This window comes from Ornithorhynchus anatinus, chromosome 1 (assembly GCF_004115215.2).
Source record: "Ornithorhynchus anatinus isolate Pmale09 chromosome 1, mOrnAna1.pri.v4, whole genome shotgun sequence".
Classification (NCBI taxonomy): domain Eukaryota; kingdom Metazoa; phylum Chordata; class Mammalia; order Monotremata; family Ornithorhynchidae; genus Ornithorhynchus; species Ornithorhynchus anatinus.
The window spans coordinates 60,253,566-60,275,370 of record NC_041728.1 but is presented as its reverse complement, the minus strand read 5'-3'; the positions used below and the strand labels follow the sequence as shown (position 1 = coordinate 60,275,370).

Here is a 21,805-nt window from a genome sequence, read left to right as displayed (position 1 = left end):
CGTTGTCCGGAGCTCGCCCTCCCATTGGACGCGGCGCTTCCCTCCCCTCCGCCCGCCCCCCGGGGGGGCCCCTGCCGCCTGTCCCCTCCGCGGTCCGCCCTCCAGGCCTCCCTCCGGTCCGGACTCCGCGCCGGGCACAAGGACCGCCGTCACCCAGCCCGTCGAATCCCAAAGGAGCGCGACCACCTCCTCGTTCTTTATTATTCATTCATTTTCCGAAAGAAAGAAAGAAAGAAAGAAAGAAAGAAAGGCGGCGCGGGCCCTCCCCGGATTGCGGGCGGCGGAGAGGCCCGCGACCCGCCGGAGGGAGGACAGGAGGGACAGGAGGGACAGGGCCCGGGGCCCACAACAGTCACCTCCCACCGCTCGGGCGGCTCCGGGGCCGGTGGAGGACGAGGACCAGGAAGACACTGGCCATGGCGCTCGACTTTCTGGCGGGATGCGTCGGGGGTAAGGAAGTGGGGGGAGGGGGAGGCAGACAAATGAGGCGGAGGTGGGAGGGGAAGCAGAGAAATTGGGCGGAGGTGGAGGGGAGAGAGAAATTGGGAGGAGGTGAAGCGGAGACAGAAATTGGGGGAAGGTGGGTGGAGAGAAGAGGCAGAAAAATTGGGAGGAGGTGGAGAGGGGAGGCAGAGAAATTGGGAGGAGGTGGAGAGGGGAGGCAGAGAAATTGGGAGGAGGTGGAGAGGGGAGGCAGAGAAATTGGGAGGAGGTGGAGAGGGGAGGCAGAGAAATTGGGAGGAGGTGGAGAGGGGAGGCAGAGAAATTGGGAGGAGGTCGGGGGGGAGACGACAGAAATTGGGAGGAGGTCGGGGGGGAGACAGAAATTGGGGAGGAGGTCGGGGGGGAGACAGAAATTGGGGAGGAGATCGGGGGGGAGACAGAAATTGGGAGGAGGTCGGAGGGGAGACAGAAATTGGGAGGAGGTGGGTGGAAGGGGAGACAGAAATTGGCAGGAGGAGGGTGGAGAGGGGAGGCAGCGAAATGGGGCGGAGGTGGGGGGGATGGTGGGGGAGAAGTCCGGGGATGGAAACCGGGTGGCGAAGAGAGGGAAGGAAGCTGGAGAAAGAATCCTCGGAGGGGAGGAATTTAGGGGGGGAGTGGAGGGTCGGGAAAAGGAAATCAGGCGGCGGGGGAGGGGAGCGACTCTGTAAGGTGTCCGGGGGTGTCCGGGGGTGTCCGGGGTTCTTTCCCGGGGACCGGGCCTCGTTCAGCCCCGGCTGTGCGAGGACCCGCGGGGAGGGAGAGGCGGGAGGATGCGGGGGGAGGGGTCTCGAGGAGCCTCGGCTCGGGTTTCCTCCAGCCCGCAGCCCCTGGGAGCCCAGCGTGGCCGGGACGCTAACAATAGAGCGGGAACTGGTCGGAGGACACCCCGGCTCCGGCCCTTGCCCCTAGTCCTGCCTCTGCCCCAGTTCCAGCCCCTGCCCCAGCTCCTACCCCACTTCCAGCCCCTGCCCCAGCTCTGGCCCTGCCCAGCTCCTGCCCCTAGTCTTGCCCCAGCTACGTTCCCAGCGCCAGCCCCTACCCCAACTCCAGGCCCTGCCCCAGCTCCTGCCCCTAGACTTGCCCCAGCTCCATCCCCTGCCCAGCTCCTGCCCCTAGTCTTGCCCCAGCTCCATCCCCTGCCCAGCTCCTGCCCCTAGTCTTGCCCCAGCCCCTGCCCCAACTCCAGATCCAGTCCCTGCCCCAGCTCCAGCCCCTGCCCCAACTCCAGCCACAGCTCCAGCCCCTGCCCCAGCCCCTCCCTTAAAGAAGGATCCCACCACCTCCCCCAGGGATGCTTAGAATTCACACCCCAAACCCCACTTTGAAAGGAGGGCTCACAGAGCTGGGGACTCTGCCTCAGGCAGTGAGTCCAGGGGCAGGTTGGGGACAGAATGTCCAACATCCTGAAAGACACAGGTGGAAACATCTTTCCTTGCAGGCTGGAACACCCCACCAACTTTTTCCTCACCTGATCTCCAGCTGGGTAGAAACCCCCCACGCTCACCCAAACACGCACCCTTTTCCTCACCCTTCCCCTCTTCCCCTTTTCCTCTCCCACTGGAGGAAGGGAACAAGGTGGGGTTATTCGGGGCAGGGGGTGAGGAGAGGCGGTCTCTCCCTCTCTGTCTAGGGAGCAGAAAGACAGCAACTAAGAGAGCTACAGATTAACCCCACCCCCACCCCCAAAAGCATATTCTCTGTGCACTGTGCAGCCTACTGCAGGCGAGGGCCCGTTGCATGATTGCAAACTGGCTATGAGCCCGAGAAGACGGTCCAGAGGGGGTGATGAGGATGCAGTGGGTCTTGGGAGGCTTCCGCTCCCCACCAGGCCCAGGTGGACTACGTGAGGGAGCGCTTCTCCCCCAGGATCGGATATTCCGGGGAAAGCTGGCAAGGTTCAGGGCCTGGCCCCACCATACCCGAAAGAAGAGAGCGAACAAAATGGGTGGAGGGAGAGGGAGTGGCTTATCAGGATCCGGGAAACCATTTCTGCCCGTGAGGATGAATCTCTTTCCTGGTCCACCCTCCCCTGGCCCAGCTAGGCAGGAGGCAGATGGAACGGTTGGGGCAGGTCCCATCCTGTGAGCCCGACATGGGCTGGTGGTCGGCGGTGGGCTGCTGGGCCATGTAGGCTGTGATCTCAGCATCATCTCCTGCGTCTCCTGCGTGCCATCCAGGAGCTGCTTAAAGCGCCGGCGCCTCCTTCCCTCCCCACCAAAGAAGCTAAAAACTCAGGGCAAACCCACTTGTCTTCCTCACAGGGAGGGGAAGCCCCTCCCTTCTCTCCCCCATCAATCAGTTAATTATCGAGCACTTACTATGTGCAGAGCACTGTACAGAGTGCTCTGAAGAGTATAATACAACAGAATTAGCCGACACGTCCCCTGCCCTTAAGGAACTTACGGAATGCATACTGCTCTTTACAGGGTTCCTTCTGTACTATATGGGATTTCCAATCTGTGGTCCTAGGGGCGAACATGAAAATTTGGACAGGGTGTGGGCTGAGAGACCATCAGGGGACTAAGTTTGGGCTTTGAGGTGTCCCACGCCCTCCTCTGCTCCAGGCTTCCAACTGTGACCTTATTCTGTCTTCTCCCTCAAGCGTCACCTAAGTATTTATTTAGGCTCTGCTGGCCCTGGTCCGCTCCCCGGGCTTGGCAAGCCCTCCAAGGAGTGATTCAGCGCTGAGCCGGGCCTGGAGGCTGCGGTTCTGCCAAGAACTTCTCACTGGGGTTTTTGTACAACCTCCTTTCACCTCCCATCTCTTCTTTTCGCTGCCGCCACTGAGAAATAGCCTCCATTCATTCATTCGATCGTATTTACTGAGCGCTTGCTGTGTGCAAAGCACTGCACTAAGCGCTTGGGAGAGTACAGTATAACAACAGACACATTCCCTGCCCACACCCTCACCCCGCCCCGTGCCATCTGGTGCCCGGGAGCTGGGGAGAGTATCGGGATCCGGGTGGGGCAGGGCTGGGATCCTGTTAATATGCGCCTGGGCTCCTCTGAGCCTTGGAGAGGAGGCTCAGCTGCTAGTCATGGTGGTCCCTGATTTTGGGCAGGGAATGTGTCACCGATTCTGTCGCATTTTACTCTCCCAAATGCTTAGAAGAGTGCTCTGCACACAGTAAGTGTTCAGTAAATACCATTGATTGATTTGAAATGGCATCGGGGTGGGAGTGTGATTGGCTGACCTGGGATCTGGAATCTGTTCCCTCATGGGTTCCATCCCTGTTCCTCACTGCCTAAGCAGCATAGCCTAGAGGAAAGAGCCCAGATCTGGGAGTCAGAGGACCTGGGTTTAATCCCAGCTCTGCCACTTACCTGCTGTGTGACCATGAGCAAGTCTAACTTCTCTGTGCCTCAGTTCCCTCTTCGGCAAAATGAGGGTTCAGAAGCAGTGTGGCTCAGTGGAAAGAGCACGGGCTTTGGAGCCAGAGGTCATGGGTTCAAATCCCAGCTCGGCCACTTGTCAGCTGTGTGACTTTGGGCAAGTCACTTAACTTCTCGGTGCCTCAGTTACCTCATCTGTAAAATGGGGATTAAGACTGTGAGCCCCATGTGGGACAACCTGATTCCCCTGTGTCTACCCCAGCACTTAGAACAGTGCTCGGCACATAGTAAGCGCTTAACAAATACCAACATTATTATTATTATTATTGTTCTCCCTGCCACTTGGACCGAGAATTGCATATGGACCCTGATTATTTTGTATCTACCCCGGTGCTTAGTACATAGTAAGCCCTTAACTAATACCACAATTATCCTATTATGCTTTGCCGATAAGTTGTGTCTCTCTCCCTGCGGCTCTGAGTTGAAACTATTCCTTGTCGTTTCTCAGCAAAGGCAGATCAGTTCTCATCCAGCCAGGGGGCTAGTACAGATCTTACCTAGCCTCCTGGCCTGCATTTCTGGTCAGGCCTGAGATCCCCAGGGGTCCGAATGAGCAAGTGAAGGGAGCAGGACCAGGCAAGTGGGCGGGTCTCAGCAAAGAGGAGGCTGGTCCAGACCAGAGGGGCTTGGAATGAGGAAGAAGCGTCCTCTCCCCCCACGTTGCTTTTTCACGCCTCACACGTGTTTCTGTTTCCCCAGGTGCCGCAGGTGTGCTCGTGGGACATCCATTTGACACGGTTAAGGTGGGTTTCACAGCTGGACCCTCAGGCAGGAGCCAGTGCTGATCTAAAAGGGGCGAGTTGAGAGTCGGTCTTGGTTTCGAATCTTCACTTGGGTGGGGCGCCGGGGGAAGGGTTTTGAAATCAGAGTACTCGCTTTTCAAACTGTCGTCAGCGCACCGTGCTTCCTGAGGTCTTTTCTGAGCCCTCTGAAGGGGCATGGCAAAATAGCAAGTGTCCACATGCTTTCGGTGGACTCGGCCCAATCAGAAGTCCATTGGTGAGGGGCCTCCTGGGACCACTGGGTCTCAAACACCTCGGGTCGACCATCTGTATGATCATTTGTATGTTTAAAGTCCCCATCTCTCCACTGGTTGGATATCCCAAGGCTTAACATTGCCCATCATTTTCCTCAAGCCTGCTGGAATTGGGAATGCAGATTTGATAAGAATCAAAGATCTTTCGCGCTCTTAAGCGCTTTAGGGAATTAGACGCAACGTGACAAATGAAGATCATCTCAGACCTTTCATTTCTACCTCTGTAAGCCAGAACATGCTGAGTTTTAAGACCCAAGAAGTACTCTATGCGCTTTGAGATTTCTAGTCTATTTCTTCGAGGATTACAGTGATTTTTTTTTTCCCCTTAACCAGCCCCAACGAGGCGCCGGCAGAGGACGTCTCGCTAATAATGGATGTTTAAAAAAAAAGTCCTGATCCACAGGGTTTTGTATCTAAAGCGCCCCTTTGAAATTTGAGTGAAGCCAAGCGCCCTTCGGGGTTGGGGGAAGAATGCTCTGCTTGCTTAATAATCCGAGAGCTTCCCCTCTCTTGTTTCTCACACAACTAACGTGAACGTCTCCCGGACGCCGCAAAACCCACTCGGCGCTGCCTGGCTTCTCCTAATGCTGCTGCCTCCGTAGATCCGCCCCTCCCACCCCCGCAGCCTCACCAACTAGCCGGGCAAAGGACGGGGCGGGTTGGCCTCTGGAAACCGAATCACGGTGGCCTGTCAGCCAGTCGATGGTATTTATGGAGCCCTTACTGTGTGCAGAGCACTGTACTAAGCATTTGGGAGAGTGCGGTATAGAGCAGAGGAGACGGGGGTGAGTGAGAAAGAAAGCGGTTCAGGGATCGGCACATCTCACCTGCTTTGGTTCACTTGGTGAGGTGCATAGGGGCGAGCCTCATCTTACCTGCTCTGGGTCCTCTTCTGGCTGTAACTGTAGTGAAATGTAGGCTACACTGTAACAACCCAATCCAGCTCCTTGGTAGACAGGGCAGTGAGCCCATCGCACAGCAAAGAAAGGTGACCCAGTTTTGCAGGGAGCTAGCCAGGACCCAAAAGGCAGAGCCAGGAGAGTCCGTCATTCATGCTTATGAAGCGCCGCCCAGCGGGCAGAGCACCGTGTCGGGTGCTTGGAGCGCGTAGGGCAGCTTTGGGTGAGTGTGGCAGAGGTGAGGGACCCAGAGCCTGCCCTCGGGATGCTTACCATATAGCAAAGCGATTCTAGTCCAGGGGGTGAGAGGGTGAAGGTTTCATAATGGGCAGGTGAAATCGGAGCAGTTCCACGTTGCGTGATTTGGCCGGGGGGTTCCCGCCGGAAATGGAGTGCACCCGGGTGACCGGGGTGGATTTCTTTTTGTCCCATCTTCCCGTTGTCCTGAACAGCAGGGCGCTTTCTCATTCTGGTGGTTTCTTGTACAGCCCAACTCGGAAATGAGTTTGTGACTTGCCGAAGCTGAAAGGGCAGTTCGCTCAAGACGAGGAATGTTTCCTTGCCCCCCTCCTCCTCTTTCCTGCACACCCCGAAAGTTCTGTCTGGGACCTCACTTGGATGCTGCAGCCAGGACCGGGAGGAGCGGGATGGGGGCTCTAGGGGGTGCGGGAGAAGAAGACGGGCTGAGGACAACTGGAAGGAGAATGTTTCAGCGGCAGAGAGGAATGACGTTCTCCTCTCCTGCCCTGAGAGGGCCACAACCCGTCCCTGCCCTCTCTCCCCTCCCCGAGTCTTGTTTTGATGTGATGTTGAAAATTTGCTTTGTTGCTTTTAACTGCCTTTACTTTCTGAGCCAGGGGCTGTCTTCATTAACAGCAAAAGTGTTACTTTGTTGTAGATGACAGACAAAGCCTCATCACGGAGAGTTACCTAGTAAGTATAGACCAGGTGAACCCTTCTGTTTCTCTCAGTCTCGATTTGCCCCAAAATGTGTGATTCGTCCCAGTACAAAGCGATGGAACTACGCACAGTCCAGCCTCTGTCCTTGTCCGCGCCCCCCTACCTCCCCATCACTCCCCAACAGCCTTCTGCCACATGATCGATCAGTCCTCGGGCTCTCTCGCAGGGGGAGGATTCTCTGCAGAAGGGGTGAGGTCGGAAACGCGGCTTTCTCTTCCGGTGTGTCGGTCGCCAGAGGCCCTTCCCGACTGTCAGCTGTGTCGCCAATACGTCCCCTCTCCCCAGCCCACCCCTGCCTCGACATCAGCCAGCTGCCGGCCCGGGACGGGATTGACTGGCCCGTGGCAGCGGCGAGTCTCCCTCCAAATTCCAGCCCCTCCCCGGATAGTCCATTCGCTGTCCCGCTGCCCGTCCGTCCCCACGGCCTCCCAGACGAGCAGAGATCGCCGTCACGTGGGTAGGAATGGGTGGGGGGAAGAGGGGGTGGGTCCGGGGGTGGGTGAGCTGACAGGAAAGAGAGCATGAGGGCTTCTGATCGGGGGATATGTCTTACAGCTGTTGAATAAGGTGTCCGATCGGGAAATTGGGGTGGGGGGAGGGGAAAGGAGGGGGAGATGGGTGGGTCACCTTAACTGTTCTGGAAATTGGCACATTAATTACAGCTTGACTCATCAAGGTGGTCTTAATTGAAGTACCAAGTACCCAGATCCCGAGAGGCCTGTCCTCTGTGGGTCTGAGCTGCGTGTGCGTCAGATGAGGGCGATGCCAGCTTCCCTGTGGCGGGGCCTTGCTTTGGTTTAATTCTAGCAGCTTTGCCGCGGTCCGTTTCATAAATCCCAGTCACACGTCCCCCCGCCTTCCCGCCTCCTGCTCGAGAGCTCGCCGCCCTTGAGCAGCGACTCCCGGCCGGCTTCCTTCAGTTTAAGACTTCGGAGGGCTGGCTTGCACGTGGCCGTCGGCGGGGGATCGGATGGCTCCGGTTCCACTTGCACCCGGTCCCCGGGTTCACACATGTGCTCACATGAACTCGGCGTGCGCTCACATGGTATCTTCACTGCATTTCCCTGTGGATGGGGGCGTTCAGGGTGAAGTCTCCCAGATTGGCCTAAATAGATCCACAGTTAGGGGCAAAATGGCCCTGGCAACGGCAACTGGGGATGTGGCTTTGGCGGCTGGGTTAGTGAAACCACATGCCGGGAGCCCACTTTTCTTGCCCTGGGCTCTGGTGCCACGAGAGCTGGCGGAGCCATCCTCCCTGGGGCCCGTTTAATGATCTCGTTTCATTATTTGGGGTGGGAGGGGGGAGAGACTGTATTTAATACCTTGTTTTGTAGAGTGTTTTTATTGTCCAAAACACCTCACATCCATCATCTCATTATATTCCTCCCGACATCCCTGCGAGGTGGGGAGAGGCAGAGGCAAGTGATACCATCCCCAGTTTTACAGATGGGTAGAATGGAAGCAGAGAGTGGCTAAGGGACTTGCCCGAGCTGGGACTCCATCTCAGCTGTCCCCAGTGTCTCGCTTCCCACCTGTAGTGTAGTGTTTGTGCTGGGCTTAAGGCCCTCAGCATCTCTCCAGTAAAACAAGAGAGGACCGGCAGCTGCCGGAAATGGAGTTTTAAGGAGGAAGCTTCTGCTCCTTTGTGGAGAAGGCCCGGCACTTGCCATAGCCGGTGGTTACAGGGCTAACCACTCTGCCTTACCCTATAGGCACCGCAAGCCCCGCTTCCCTCCTGAAGCGAAGGTGGAAAGCCAAACCACTGGTCCCCCAAGACTCCTCCCATCTCCCCACACCCCCATCCGGAATGCCACCAGCATCCCTAGGTGCCAAACATCCTGTCACCATCCGAGCTCAGATGGCTCCATCCCGTTTCAAGCCCAGAATGGGTGGACAGGAGGGGATGGGAAGGGAGAGCTCAGAGACATCCCTCTCCACTGCAGATCTAGCATTCAGCCCGCTCCCCTGCCACCCCCCTCCGCCGACCCGGGCACGTGCCTCAGGCTCACACTGTGCCCAGCCTGCACTCTGAGCGGCCGCCTGCGCAACACACTCCGCTCTCCGCCGCTGCCCCCGGGGGGTCTGGTCACCCGTGCAGAGGACGGGGGCGTCTTGCGAGCTGGTGCCCCGGCGCCGGTCTGCCCCTCTTCACCGTAGGCTCTTGTTCTAGGTCCGCTTGCAAGTCCAGAATGTAGAGAGGCCTCTCTATCGGGGGACCTTCCACTGCTTCCAGTCGATTGTCAAGCAGGAGAGCGTAAGTACCTCGATGGGGGCAGGTGGGCCGTGTTTCAAAGAGAGAAAGAGCTTGTTAACTTTCGGACATGATTAAAGTATCTGTGAGCTGATTTTTCTGGGGTAGGTAGAACTTTTTTTATTTTTTTAGCTGCACCAGCTGTCATTCTATGGCAATCTCCCTCTTCTCCCCTCAAGAGCACCCCCAGTCTCCCCAGACATTCCCTGCTTCTGGGGCTCAGGAAGCTTCTCCAGTCTCATGCTAGCCTCTCAGCCTTTTTTTTTTCCTTATGGTATTTATTAAGCACTTACTACATGCTAGGTATCGTACTAAGCGCCGGGGTAGAGCCAAGCTAATCAGGTTGGACACAGTCTATGTTCCACATGGGGCTACATGGGGCTTCCCATTTTGCAGATGAGGAAACTGAGGCCCGGCAGAGTGAAGTGACTTGCACAAGTCACAGCAGACAGGTGGCAGAGGCAGGATTTAGAACCCAGATCCTTCTGACTCCCAGGCCCTTGCTCTGTCCACTAGGCCACGCTGTATCTCATCTCTTTCCACTATTAGCGTGGATAACTGAGAACTGAGTTTCCTGCCTCCTTGGTAGTCCCCTGGATGCCAGGGAGGGATTTGGGTCCTGGGAGCAGAGGCCAGTGGGTGTGGTGGAGGGAGGGAGAAGAGAAGGGCAAAAGCAGGCATTGCAGCTGTGGGAGTCAGTATAATGGAGTCTCCATGTTTAGGTTCTCCCCCCCTGCCCCACCAGGCCTTGTTTCCTCTGGGAAGAACCAAGGGGAGGGGCTGTCAGGAGTGGGGGAATCAATAGTGTTGAGCACTTTCTCTACAGAGCACCATACTAAGCTTCAGGAGCGTATAATAGAGTCAATAGCCACGATCGCTGCCTTCTTAATGGACCTTGCAGTCAACTGGGGGAGACACACTAAAATAAGTTACAAGTAGGATGAAACAATAAAGCAGAAAGATGAAAGGAAGAAAAGTGGTACAGAGAGAGGTGAGTGCCCAGGGCTGTCAGTGATGTGGAAGTGCTGAAGTGATAGCCCCGCATGGTGGCTAAGATAGAGGGGGAAGATGAAGGCTGATTAGGGGAGGCATCCTGGAGGAGATGTGATTTCATCAGGGCCTTAGCCGGGGTCGGGAGGTGGTCTGCTGCATCTGAACAGGCAAAGAGTTCTAGGCATAAGGTGGGGGTGTGAGCAGAGGTTTGGCAGTGAGCGCGAGACCCAGTGAATAGATTGATTTGAGAAGAGCTGGTTCAGTGCTCATGCAACACGCCTCCCGTCCCCTGTGCTTTCCCAATTCATTGAAGGAGCTGGGGAAGGCACCTGACTTGGAACGTACCCCACTAGGCAACAGAGTAGATGGCTTCGCATGATCAATCAACCAATAGTGTTTATGGAACACTTTTGACGGAGAGCACTGTATTAAACACTTGGGAGAATCCAATAGGGTCCTGTGAGAGGACACCCTCTAGGGCTGCGGAGGCAGCCTGTTGGTCAAACCCAGCTGCCGACGGCAGAGGCCGGAGTTGGAGTGGTTGGATCCTTATTGCTCTTCATCACTCACTCCTGGGGGCTGGAAGGAAGAGGTCTGATATTACAAGGAAAATGTCAATTTCCCCACTGTCGCCATGGTCCCACCTGTCCTTCCAAGGAAGGGCCAAGCCACCTAGCGTGAGGGAGAGCAGCTCCTGGCTCAAGTCACCCCAGCTCCATACTGCTCTGGCTCACGGTTGCTTGGCTCAAAGGTGGTGGCGAAGACTCCTAGCATCTTGGCTACAGGCAGTGGCACCCTGGCCCAGCTCCACCCCCATGCAGCCTTGGCTTCAGCCTTGCGGATGACATTATGTTTGTCAGAGTAGTGAGATTACGGTCTCGTGAGCATGCAGCCTGATGGGTAGAGATGTTGGCAGCCGAGACAGCTGGAGCTTTATAACAGTGGTACTCTGCCATTCCGAAGCATCCCTTTCCTTTCCAACCCCACTAATAGGCGCGCCCACCCCTCTCCCCCACCCCTCCACATACATACACACATGCCACCCAACCCCTCCTGCTTCACACATCCCACCATTAATTTATTCAACTGTATTAAGTACTTACTGTGTGCAGAGCACTGAACTAAGTGCTTGGGAAAATCCAATACAACATTAAGCTGTGACATTCCCTGCCCACAATGAGCTTGCACTTCCCCCACATATCCACGAGGAGCTTTGTATGCATCAGAGCTGAGCCATCCTAAAAGCTATAGCAAGCAGCATCAGGGACGGTTGATGAGAGAAGACAGATCTTGGGGGGGTCCTCAAACCCTGGGCCCTTGAGCCAGGTGCCGCTCTCTGCCCTGCTCCTGGACTGGGGCTACAGCTTCTTGCTGGGCACTGAGAATTCCTCCACCTTGGTCAGTCAGCCATTCATTCAGTCATGCTTAGTGAGCACTTTACTGTGTGGAGAGCACTGCACTAAGCACTTGGGGGAGTATAATATAGCTTTTAACAGACACATGCCCCGTCCACGATGAGCTTACGGTCCAGAGGGAGTTTCCTTTCCTTCTGTGCCGGTGGTGGTGTTTCTTATGGTTTTCCCTCACTCTCCTGGCCTCCCAGCTCTGGTGGTCCCGCGCTGATGGGACACGGACCATATTGCCCCCCTTTCTCCCCCAACCTCCACCAGGTGTTCGGCCTGTACAAGGGCATAGGCTCCCCGATGATGGGGCTGACCTTCATCAACGCGCTGGTGTTCGGCGTCCAGGGGAACACCATCCGGGCCCTGGGGAAGGACACACCGCTGAACCAGTTCCTGGCGGGCTCGGCCGCGGGTGCCATCCAGTGCGTTATCTGCTGCCCCATGGAGCTGGCCAAGACACGCCTGCAGCTGCAGGGCACCGGCGAGTACAAGCTCAAGGCCAAGATGTACAAGAACTCCTTGGACTGCCTGGTGAAGATCTACCGCCGCGAGGGGCTGCGGGGCATTAACACAGGCATGCTGTCCACCCTGATCCGCGAGACGCCCAGCTTCGGCTTTTACTTCCTGACCTACGACTGCCTGACACGTGCCCTGGGCTGCGAGCTCGAGGACAGCTTTGTGGTGCCCAAGCTGCTGCTGGCCGGCGGCATGTCTGGCATCGTCTCATGGCTGTCCACCTACCCCGTGGACGTCATCAAGTCCCGCCTGCAGGCCGACGGCGTGAGGGGGGCCAAGCAGTACAGCGGCATCCTGGACTGCGTGCGCAAGAGCTACCGGGCCGAGGGCTGGCGCGTGTTCACGCGGGGCCTGACCTCCACGCTTCTGCGGGCCTTCCCCGTCAACGCGGCCACCTTTGCCACTGTCACCGTGTTCCTCATGTACATGAGGGCAGAGGAGGGGGACCTGGGCGAGTGCGAACGGGGTCCGGCTCTGCAGCAGCCTTCCGGCCTGTAGGCCCGGTGGGGGGCGGCCTGGCGGGGTGGGGCGGGGCCCCGGGCCGTATTTTTGTAAGACACCCGACCCCTGGGAACTGTGTAAATAAACCCTGTGTCGGAAACCGTTGCTGCGTTCTGTCTTTTAAGGAGCTCACTGGGCCGCTGCTGTGGCCACCCCAGCCCTGCTGCCAGTGCGTCAACTGCCGTCACCTCAACTTATGTGCCCGCTCCCTTTCTGGGGGGCCTAAGGTGGGAGAGGTAAAGCCTCTCCTTTACCACGCTGGCTCCTTGACCAGGTCTAGGGGACACCTTGGGGAGAGGGAAAGGATTTACATCTTCGGTACAAAGTGAAACATTAGGAGGGGCCAGCGAACGGGGAAGTCTTCTGACCATGTGTCACCTCTCCCCCCCCACCCACGTCCCTTGTCTCTGGGGGAGATTTAGCAGAGCAGTTCTCAAATGGTTTGTCTCTTGGTTTGTAACACCACTGGCACTTTGCACTGGTAGTACTGGACGCTGGCCCGCTCCACAAAGCTGTGGCAGTCTGCCCGCACTCTAGCTCGCCCTAAGACCTCAGCCTGCAGGAACAGTGTGAACAGAGCTTTCCTGAAGTGGGGGGCGGGAGCGGGGTGTGCATGGGTGGGCGGCATAGCCTCCCGGAAGGACAAAGTGTGTAAGATTCAGACCGTTTATGCATTATTACAAAAAGTGCCAGCACAACCCGTTGGACTGGTTCTATTCCTCTCTACTTTGGAGGGATGGAAGATGTCCAGGTAGCACTAGGCTCTCAGGTTGTTTGAGTGGGAAAGGGCAGCTAGGCGTATCAGAGGACAGTGAGACCGTGGCTACCCCCTTCACTAATTGTACATCTAAATTTGGCAGAACTACAGGGGTTGAGTTTAACACTTGGAATCCCTTCTAACAGGTCTTTTAATAAGAATTAATAGCTTACTCTGCACCAAAAATAGTACTAGGCGCTGGGGGAGAAAAAAGACAAGTCAAAAACAGGCCTTGTCCCACAGGGGGCTCCCTTTTTAAGTAGGAGGGAGAACAGGTATTTAACCTCCATTTCACAGATGAGGAAACTAAGGCACAAAAAAATTTAAGTCATTTGCCCAAGTTCACACAGCAGGCAAGTGGCAGAGCTGGGATTAGAATCTAGGTCTTCTCACTCCCGTGCTCTTTCCACTAGAGAAACAGCATGGCCTAGTGGATAGAGCCCTGTCCTGGGAGTCAGAAGGACCTGGGTTCTAACTCCAACTGTTGTGTGACCTTGGGCATTTCTCTGTGCCTTAGTTACCTCATCTGTGAAATGGGGATTAAGTTTGTGAGGCCCATGGGGCACACACTACACCCAACCTGATTAGCCTGTAGTAAGCACTTAACCAATATAATAATGATAGTGGTATTTTTAAGCACTTACTATGTGCCAAGCACTTTTCTTGGCCCCGGTGTAGATACAAGGTAATCATGTTGTCCCATGAGGGGCTCCCCATTTTACAGATGAGGTAACTGAGGTGCAGAGAAGTGAAATAACTTGCCTAAAGTGTCACAGCTGACAAGTGGCAGAGCTGGAATTAGAACCCCCAACCTCCGACTCCCAAGCCTGTGCTCTTTCCACTAAGTCAAGCTAGGCCCTGCTTTCTGGGAAAGCAGAGCGGCAGGCTTGGGATAAGGACTCAGCTCCTGAAGACCCTTCCTTCTCCTCCTCCTCCAGGCACCCAGCTGCCACACCACTGCTAGCACTAGGGATGCATATCCTTCCCCGCCCTCTGGCTCTGGGCCCTTAGTCTCTCTCCATCTGTAAAATAGGCAAAAGGTAATACATCTCATTAAAATATTCAGTCAGTGTTCATTGAGCATTTACTAAATGTATAGAGCACTCTAATAAGTGCTTGGGAGAATACAATACAGTTGGTAGACATGGTCCCTGCCCTCAAGGCATATTCCTTTATCATTTGACTGAAACCTGGCACATTTCTTGGAGCAGTGCTCAGTACAGAGAAAGCTTAGGCTCCATACATACTCTTCATTCATTGATGGGCCTAATGCGTAGCACCTTCCACTGTTTCCAATGTGAGTTACTTCAGAGTGTTTCTCACCCTTCCCTTTCCTGCCAAACAGACCCTCCAAAGAGGAGGCAGGGAAGGGGTTGTGATGAGGGAAAGATTTGTGAATTCCACGCCTTTAACAGACCCACAAGAATGGGGACCAGCACCTATCTCAATGGTACCTTCGGTAAACATGTAATCGCTAATAATAGGTATTCAGACCGCCACTGCCATGTGCTCCGAGATAACAAAGGCAGGTATCGGGGCAGCAGCAGAAATGGGGAAAGGGAGACTCTCGGCTGCTCCACTTCGTGTTCGTCTCAGCCATGAAAAGCATGAACTGGAACCACGTCGCTGCAGTTCTAATGTCTCAGCCCAAGTTGAACCTCAGTAGGGGCAAGGGAAGCAGCATGACATAGTGGGTAGACCCGAGCCTGGGAGTCAGAAAGTCACAGGTTCTAGTTCCGGTTCTGCCACTTGTCTCCTTAGGTAAATCACTTCACTTCTCTGGGCCTCAGTTCCCTCACCTGTAAAATGGGGATTGAGACTGAGCCCCACGTGGGACAGGAACTGTTTCCAACCCAGTTTGCCTGTATCCTAGTGCTTAGTACAGTGCCTGGCACATAGTAAGCGCTTAACCAATACCACATTATTAAGGTTGACCTAAAGCCAAATTCTGGCGCTCAGACGTAAGATGCTGGAGCCCTATATATTGAGCCCTAAGGGGCTAGAAGCCAGGGCTCCTATGAGCTGCACTGAAATCCTCCAGTCCCCCAAATGACCCCTGGGGCTTGTAAATCCTAATAGGAGCCATTCCTGCAGGGAGGAAGGGGTTATTAGCAGACTCTGCTTTCTTCTTCCTCAGCAAGGCCTGGGCACAAAGCACATCTGAATTGCAGTAATACAAGCAGCTTATGCCAACACTCCTTGCTTATTGTAATGAATAATAGATTCTTCTCACTTCCCCCTCCCCCCAGCCCCTGCCTCCTCAGCATTAAATTTCCAGCCGGCGCGAACCAATAGCGATGGTCCCGCCCCTCCGGCCTGTAGATTCTTTATCAAATAAGCAAGCACCACGCAGAGAAAACAGCTGGCGCTGGGCTGGTCTCGGCCCAGAGCCCCACAAACGTTCTAGAAAACTGGCGAAGGGGAGAGGAACGGGCTCTGCCTTCCACCGCCCTGAGGAAATTCTCGGAGAGAAAAGGGATCCGGAGCTCCGTCTGCCTGCTGTGGAAGGAGGAAGCCAGCGAGCGGAGCTCCTCACCTATGGAGTTGGAGGTTTGAGCAGCGATTAAACAATTAAGCTTCTACCTGTTCCCGAGAGCCTACTGGCTCCTGAGTTCCAGAATGGGTGGGCGTATTTAGAGGGTTCATGGAGCCAGCCTCCCTGGCTGGTGACCTCACATTACAGTCAGCTACGCTGTAATGGGTTTCCGTGAGGAAGTCGGCGAGGCTATTGAAATGTCAGAGAATGGTCTTCCCACATGAGTCTGTCGTGGGTGCAACACGATTCGCACGGTTGCCAACATTCGGTGTGGGAAGAAACGGTGGTGTGCACGCAGCGGGGTGGGGGTAGGCTGGAGTTCTAGAATTGAATTTTCCCCTTATAAGGGATTCCTCAAGAACAGAGGTACCACCTTACGGCATAATGGACTGCACTGCTCTTTGGAAGGAGAAAGGGTCAGGAGAGAAGCAGGGTAATGAGGTGGTCTTGATGGTCCACACAGTCTTCCCAAACCCCCCACCCCCCTTTCTCTGACCCTCAAATCCTCCTCTCATCCCCTGATGGCAGAAGGTTTGTTGGGGAAGGGGAAGAGACAGGAAAGACAAAAGGAGATGGAAGGAATGGTGCTACCGGGCCAAGTGACAGCGTCCTAAACTCTGGCCCACGGCAACGTCCACTGTACACAGCCAGCCATAATTTGAGGTTTGGGACTGAAAGTCGTGGCCATTAAAAATAAACCCTTATTTTGGGAAGTTGTAATTCCTGGTGGCATTTCCTAACCTAGTTGTTAGAGGAGGCAGTCTCACTGAAGAGTGTCATTTACGAGGCAGGCAGCAGCCAGCTTTCAGTCCCTCTGAAACACACCGACACACGGCACACCAACGTCAAGCCTGTCTTCCCTTCGATAGCATGGCAGCAGCCGGGGATGGTTCCATCACGTCTCAGAACGCAAAAGGCCCTCCCCTCCTCGGTGTCTCTTTACATTCATTCATTCGATCGTATTTACTGAGCACTTATTGTGTGCAGAGCACTGTACTAAGCACTTGGAATGTACAATTCGGCAACAGATAGAGACAATCCCTACCCAACAACGGGCTCATAGTCTAAAAGGGGGAGACAGACAACAAAACAAGTAGTCAGGCATCAATAGCATCAAGGTAAATAGAATCATAGATATATACATATCATTAATACAATAGAGAAATAATATATACAACTATGCACAAGTGCTGTGGGGAGGGGATGGGGGTAGAGCAGAGGGAGGGCGTAGGGGGAATGGGAAGGGGAGGAGGGGCTGAGGGAACAGGTCTCTTCCAAGAGATACCCAAGAAAACAATCCACACTTCAGTTTCGCCCTCCAGGGTGCCAAAGAATGTCAGGACCTTCCCCTCATAAAGCTTTGGTCAGGGGAATTATGAGATGGAGAAACAAGGGAACAACTAAGTCAGAACCATTTGGTAATTGGGCTGAGGTAGGGACATACATAAGGTATGTTTTCTTCACGGGAGTTGAGACCTCAGTCCTACTCCTTCCACTAGATCTCCAGCAACTAGAGTACAAACTTACAAAAAAAAGACCTTGCATCTTCAGAGGCTGATGGAGACAAGCCAAACTGGCACTTTCCACAGATAATCATTAGAGGCTCTACTGGAAAAACCCATAGCCAGGGTCCACAGAGTCACATTCGAACAGATGAAAGACACAGATAAGACAAAGGGGCCGAGTGCATTGGCATTGTTTCCATATAATTTGCACATCATCTAGACTGGGCAGTGAAGATTTGCTTCCTGCCAACTGTCTCCTTTCCTATGTTCTTTGACCACCATCTGGAATCCCTCTTCTCAGAACACATGACAGGTTGGGGAGAAGCAAGGTCACTGAGAGCTTTGACTTATGGATCAGGTAGGCCAATCTAGCTAGCGGAAGATGGAATTGTTCAAAATTCTGGTTCCTTCTGCCCACCTTGCAATGGCATTGTGTTCTGCATGGACTAAGTGCATGAGAAATGAAATGGCAAGAGTTTTCTGGGCTATGGGACCTCAGCTCTAGTTGAGTGGATGACACTGGATGTGTTTTTTGGTCTGTCTTTTTAAGAAAGGTCCCACCCAAGAATCTGACAAAGGGGACCTTTTGAGCATTTGATATTTGCCCCATCCCCAAATCAATTGTGTACATATCTTTATATAGTATAAATTATTTACATTAATGTCTGCATCCCCCATCTAGGGAATGTGTCTGCCAACTCAGTTGTATTCTCCTAAGTGCTTAATACAGTGCAGCACCCCCTTGCCCCCATCCACCTTCGGGTCAGAAATTCTTTCCTCTTTCACATTTAACAGACCACCCTACTCCCTAACTTGAAAGCCCTCCTAAAATCACCTCTCCTCCACGAGGCCTTCCCTAACTAAGCCTTTATGCCCTACCTGCCCAGCCCTCTGAGTTAACCCACGCACTTGGGTCTGTATTCTGTAAGCATTTTGATACCCCCAGCCTGACATTTTTTAAAAAAATGCTATTTGTTAAGAATGTACTGTGTCAATCTCTAAGCACTGGGATACACAAATTAATCAGGTTGGACACGGCCTCCTGACGCACATGGGGCTCACAATCTAAGTAGGAGGGAGAAGAGGTATTGAATCCCATTTTACAGATGGGGGAACTGAGGCACCAGTGACTCATACAAGGTCATACATTGGAAAAGTTGTGGAGCCAGAATTAGAACCCAGGTCCTCTGACTCCCAGGCCTGTACTCTGTCCACTAGGCCATGCTGCTTCTCATGTATGTATAGAACCTGTCTACCAACTCTGTTATATTGTACTTTCGAGTCCCATGTGGGACAAACTGATTACCCTGTATCTGCCCCAGCACTTAGAACAGTGCTTGGCACATAGTAAACGCTTAACAAATACCATTCTTATTATTACAGTCTCTGCACAAAATAAACATTCAATGATTGACTACATATCCCTTTAATCTGCCAATTCCCTTAGCAATTTAATGTCTGTCTCCCCAATCAAGATCATAAGCTCCTTGTGGCCAAGGTTCATCTCTTCCGACTATTTTGTTCTCTCCCAAGTACTCAGTCCAGTGCTCTGCACACACACAGCAAGTGCTCAATACAATTGATTACTGAGCAATCCATATTTCTCTGGACAACCCTCCGACCTCACAGACCCCTCTTGAAACCCAGATCACAGCACCATTTAGCAAAACCCAATTGCCACCATAAACCACCCCAGGACTCTCAGAGCCACCTACTCATTCCATCCTTTGCCCCAAATGACCTGAGCTTTGACGAGTACTGCCTCCATCGAGGCTCGTGGCACCAAACGGCTTCGTTGTCACTTGGCCGTGATGGCATCCCTGCCACCATCTGTGTATGCCTGGAACCTCCTGCTTCGTTACAAATCCTACTCGAGGTGGGAGACAAGACGTGGACCAGGCTGCTGCTACTGCCAGGTATCCAAGTCAAGATGAAGAACCTCTCAGGGTTGGTCTGACTAGGCCATCCCCTCCATTACGTTGATCTGTGGGACCCAAAACAAAACATTCCTGGGGCAGTTTGCCTTGGTGGAGCAGGGGTGTAGCTTTGTTAAATGACACTTTGAATTGATTTGAGTCAGTAGCAGTGTGGTTGGAGATTTTTCCCAATAAAGATGAATTCATAATTAGACAGCAAATATGGAGAAGCACCATGGGCCTGGAAAGAACACAGGACTGGGAGACAAAGAACCTGGATTCTAAACCTTGCTTTGCCACTTGCCTACTGCATTTGACTTTGGGCAAATCACAACTTCTGTGTACCTCCCTTTCCTCTACTGTCAAATGGGGATTCAATACCTTTTCTCTCTCCACAGACTGAGAGCCCTGCATGGGAAGAGGGTCTGCGTCTTACCTCATTGTATTGCATCTGCCCTAGCACAGTGCTTGGCACATAGTTAAGCGTTCAAATGTAACTACTATCATAGAGAGGATTGGCAGCAGGGACTCTGGTAGAGATGTTTATAATGTGCATGGAGAACCCCTTGAGGTTCTTCCACTTCCCCTCAAATGGGGGAAGACAGAACACATGCAGATAAAGTCTACACACACTAATCCCAGAAAACCAGCTCCAACAGTCTACAACCGCTGACACAGAGACTGTGGAAGGGATTGGCTGGGATATAAAAGACCCTGGGGAAAAAAGATGAGCAGGGTTTTACAAAAGAGCAATGGCTTAGCCTGGCAGAGTAAAAAGACGGTGGACAGGATGGGGAGAATGTTGTGGGGAAGTTGAAGCATTTGTGCCAGCTGGTCAGTGGGGCCAAATCAATGTGCTCTTTCACAGGCACCCACCTTTTGGGTGCCAGTGACACTAATGGTGATGATGGGAGTACCATCATTAATTCTGGTAGCAGGAAAAGCAAGCTGCCCCAACCCTTGGAGGTCAGGAGCTAGAATGGCAGCTATATTCCTTTCTCTGCCATAAGAATGCAGCCCCTGGCCTGGTCACCTGCTCTTGCCCTCTGCCCCGGCTCCCAAGGGGAGAGCCATCTCTCGCTCAGTTCCAACGTGCTGCCACCCTTGGAAATCTGCAGCGGTGTCTAGTCTGGATGAGCTAAGCCAGGTAGGAGGGCACTGGGGTGGGCAGAGGCTGGGGAGGAAGGTGCAGTCCTGTAACAGAGGTCATGTGCAATGGCTGCTAAGCGTCAGCCAGGAGGAGGGTCAGGTGGCAGAAACAGGTAGCAGTCAGGGTAAGTATTCACTCATTGGATATCTACGCCTCCTGTGTACTGAGCACTGAACTAGACACCTGAGAGAAGCACAGCGATGATTGAGTCATCTGCCAAAAAACAGAACAAAAGCTGGGCCCGGAACTGTAGAAGACTTCAAGACCAAGAGGCTGGGGACCATCACCCCACGTTTGCCCCCCACACCCAAAATGAGAAGTGGGCCCCCTTGCCTCATTTGTACAATCAGTAAAACATCTCTACTGGACTTCTGACTGCAGGTTAATACACTGGACACTACTGCGCGTAGCTAGCTAGTTCCAAAGATGAACTAACTTCTCCGACAACCCTTTGGGCAGTATGTTTTTCACTGGATTTCCACATGGTGTTAAGCGGGTGTCTCCTGATGGACCTTAGTGGATGTGGAGTTAGGAAGGGAAGGAGAAGGTGGGTTCTCAGGTCTTTTTCTCCTCCAGCTCAACCGTTAGCACGATGAACACTTAATGGCAAGTTATCAAACAATGGTATTTATTGAGCACTTACTGTGTCCAAAGCACTGCACTAAGCTCTTGGGAGAGCACAATACAAGAGTTGGAAGACACTGCCTGCTTACGAAGAGCTTACAATCTACATCAACTGCAGGAGAGGTTTCAGGGCATGAGGCGGCTGCATCTGTAAGCACCAGGGTGATTTCACTCTTGGCCCTGCCCAAGAATCCTCTGCTCTTTGGAGACTGGTTTCCACCACTTGCTAAATATTTTATCAAAGCTGGAAGTAACCCATTCACACGGACCAAAAACCAGAACCCACTTGACTAAGAAAATGCAGCTTTCCCCCTCCCCCTAACACACAAATTCATGGAATATGGTAATTTTGCACCACCTCCACACAGATCCCCATATGATGCAGGTCTGAACCTAATAGGGTGGGCTGAGTCACCTCCAAAATACGTGGACTTTGCCAAACACAAACTCAAGTTGATTATCTCTTTGGCAACTGGACTTTCCTTCTGGTTGTTCCTGGCTCACAAACTAAGGATGGCAAGTTTCCCGCCAGCTGTTCCAGGCCTCCATGCAGAATCCCACAACCACAGGGTCAAGGTTTAGGAAAGAGCAGGGGGGTAGGGGGAGCCTGAAGTGGGGACAGTGCCCCGCCGATGCTAGCCAGGGGGCGGAGGAATGTTACAGATGTTACTAAACTCAGAGCTTAGATGAGACCTTCTGATGTTTCACGATCTGGCCTGGGGCACAAAGGGGATTTTTTTCAAAATGATTAATGAGGAAAGTTAAGTGACTTTAAACCCATCATCATATTTCAAACCCATGAAAAGGCCTCGGGGCCAGGGTGATATAGACTTGTACACATCCCAACAGTACACTTATATGCCCTACATATGCTTTGGG

General features: G+C 53.5%; 1 protein-coding gene across 1 annotated transcript; it reads left to right on the top strand.

The window, feature by feature from the left end:
• Nucleotides 1-81: 81 nt before the first annotated feature.
• Nucleotides 82-12,541, top strand: SLC25A29 (solute carrier family 25 member 29). The gene is made up of 4 exons (XM_029064246.2): nucleotides 82-450; nucleotides 4,579-4,622; nucleotides 8,945-9,028; nucleotides 11,689-12,541. The coding sequence occupies exons 1-4, from the start codon at nucleotides 417-419 to the stop codon at nucleotides 12,433-12,435; spliced, it is 909 nt and encodes a 302-aa protein (XP_028920079.1). The 5' UTR covers nucleotides 82-416; the 3' UTR covers nucleotides 12,436-12,541.
• Nucleotides 12,542-21,805: the final 9,264 nt, after the last annotated feature.

Coding starts and splice junctions, on each gene's coding strand:
- SLC25A29 (XM_029064246.2), top strand. CDS start 417: ATGGCGCTCGACTTTCTGGCGGGATGCGTCGGGG. Junction 451..4,578: donor TCTGGCGGGATGCGTCGGGG/GTAAGGAAGTGG, acceptor CTGTTTCCCCAG/GTGCCGCAGGTGTGCTCGTG. Junction 4,623..8,944: donor ATCCATTTGACACGGTTAAG/GTGGGTTTCACA, acceptor CTCTTGTTCTAG/GTCCGCTTGCAAGTCCAGAA.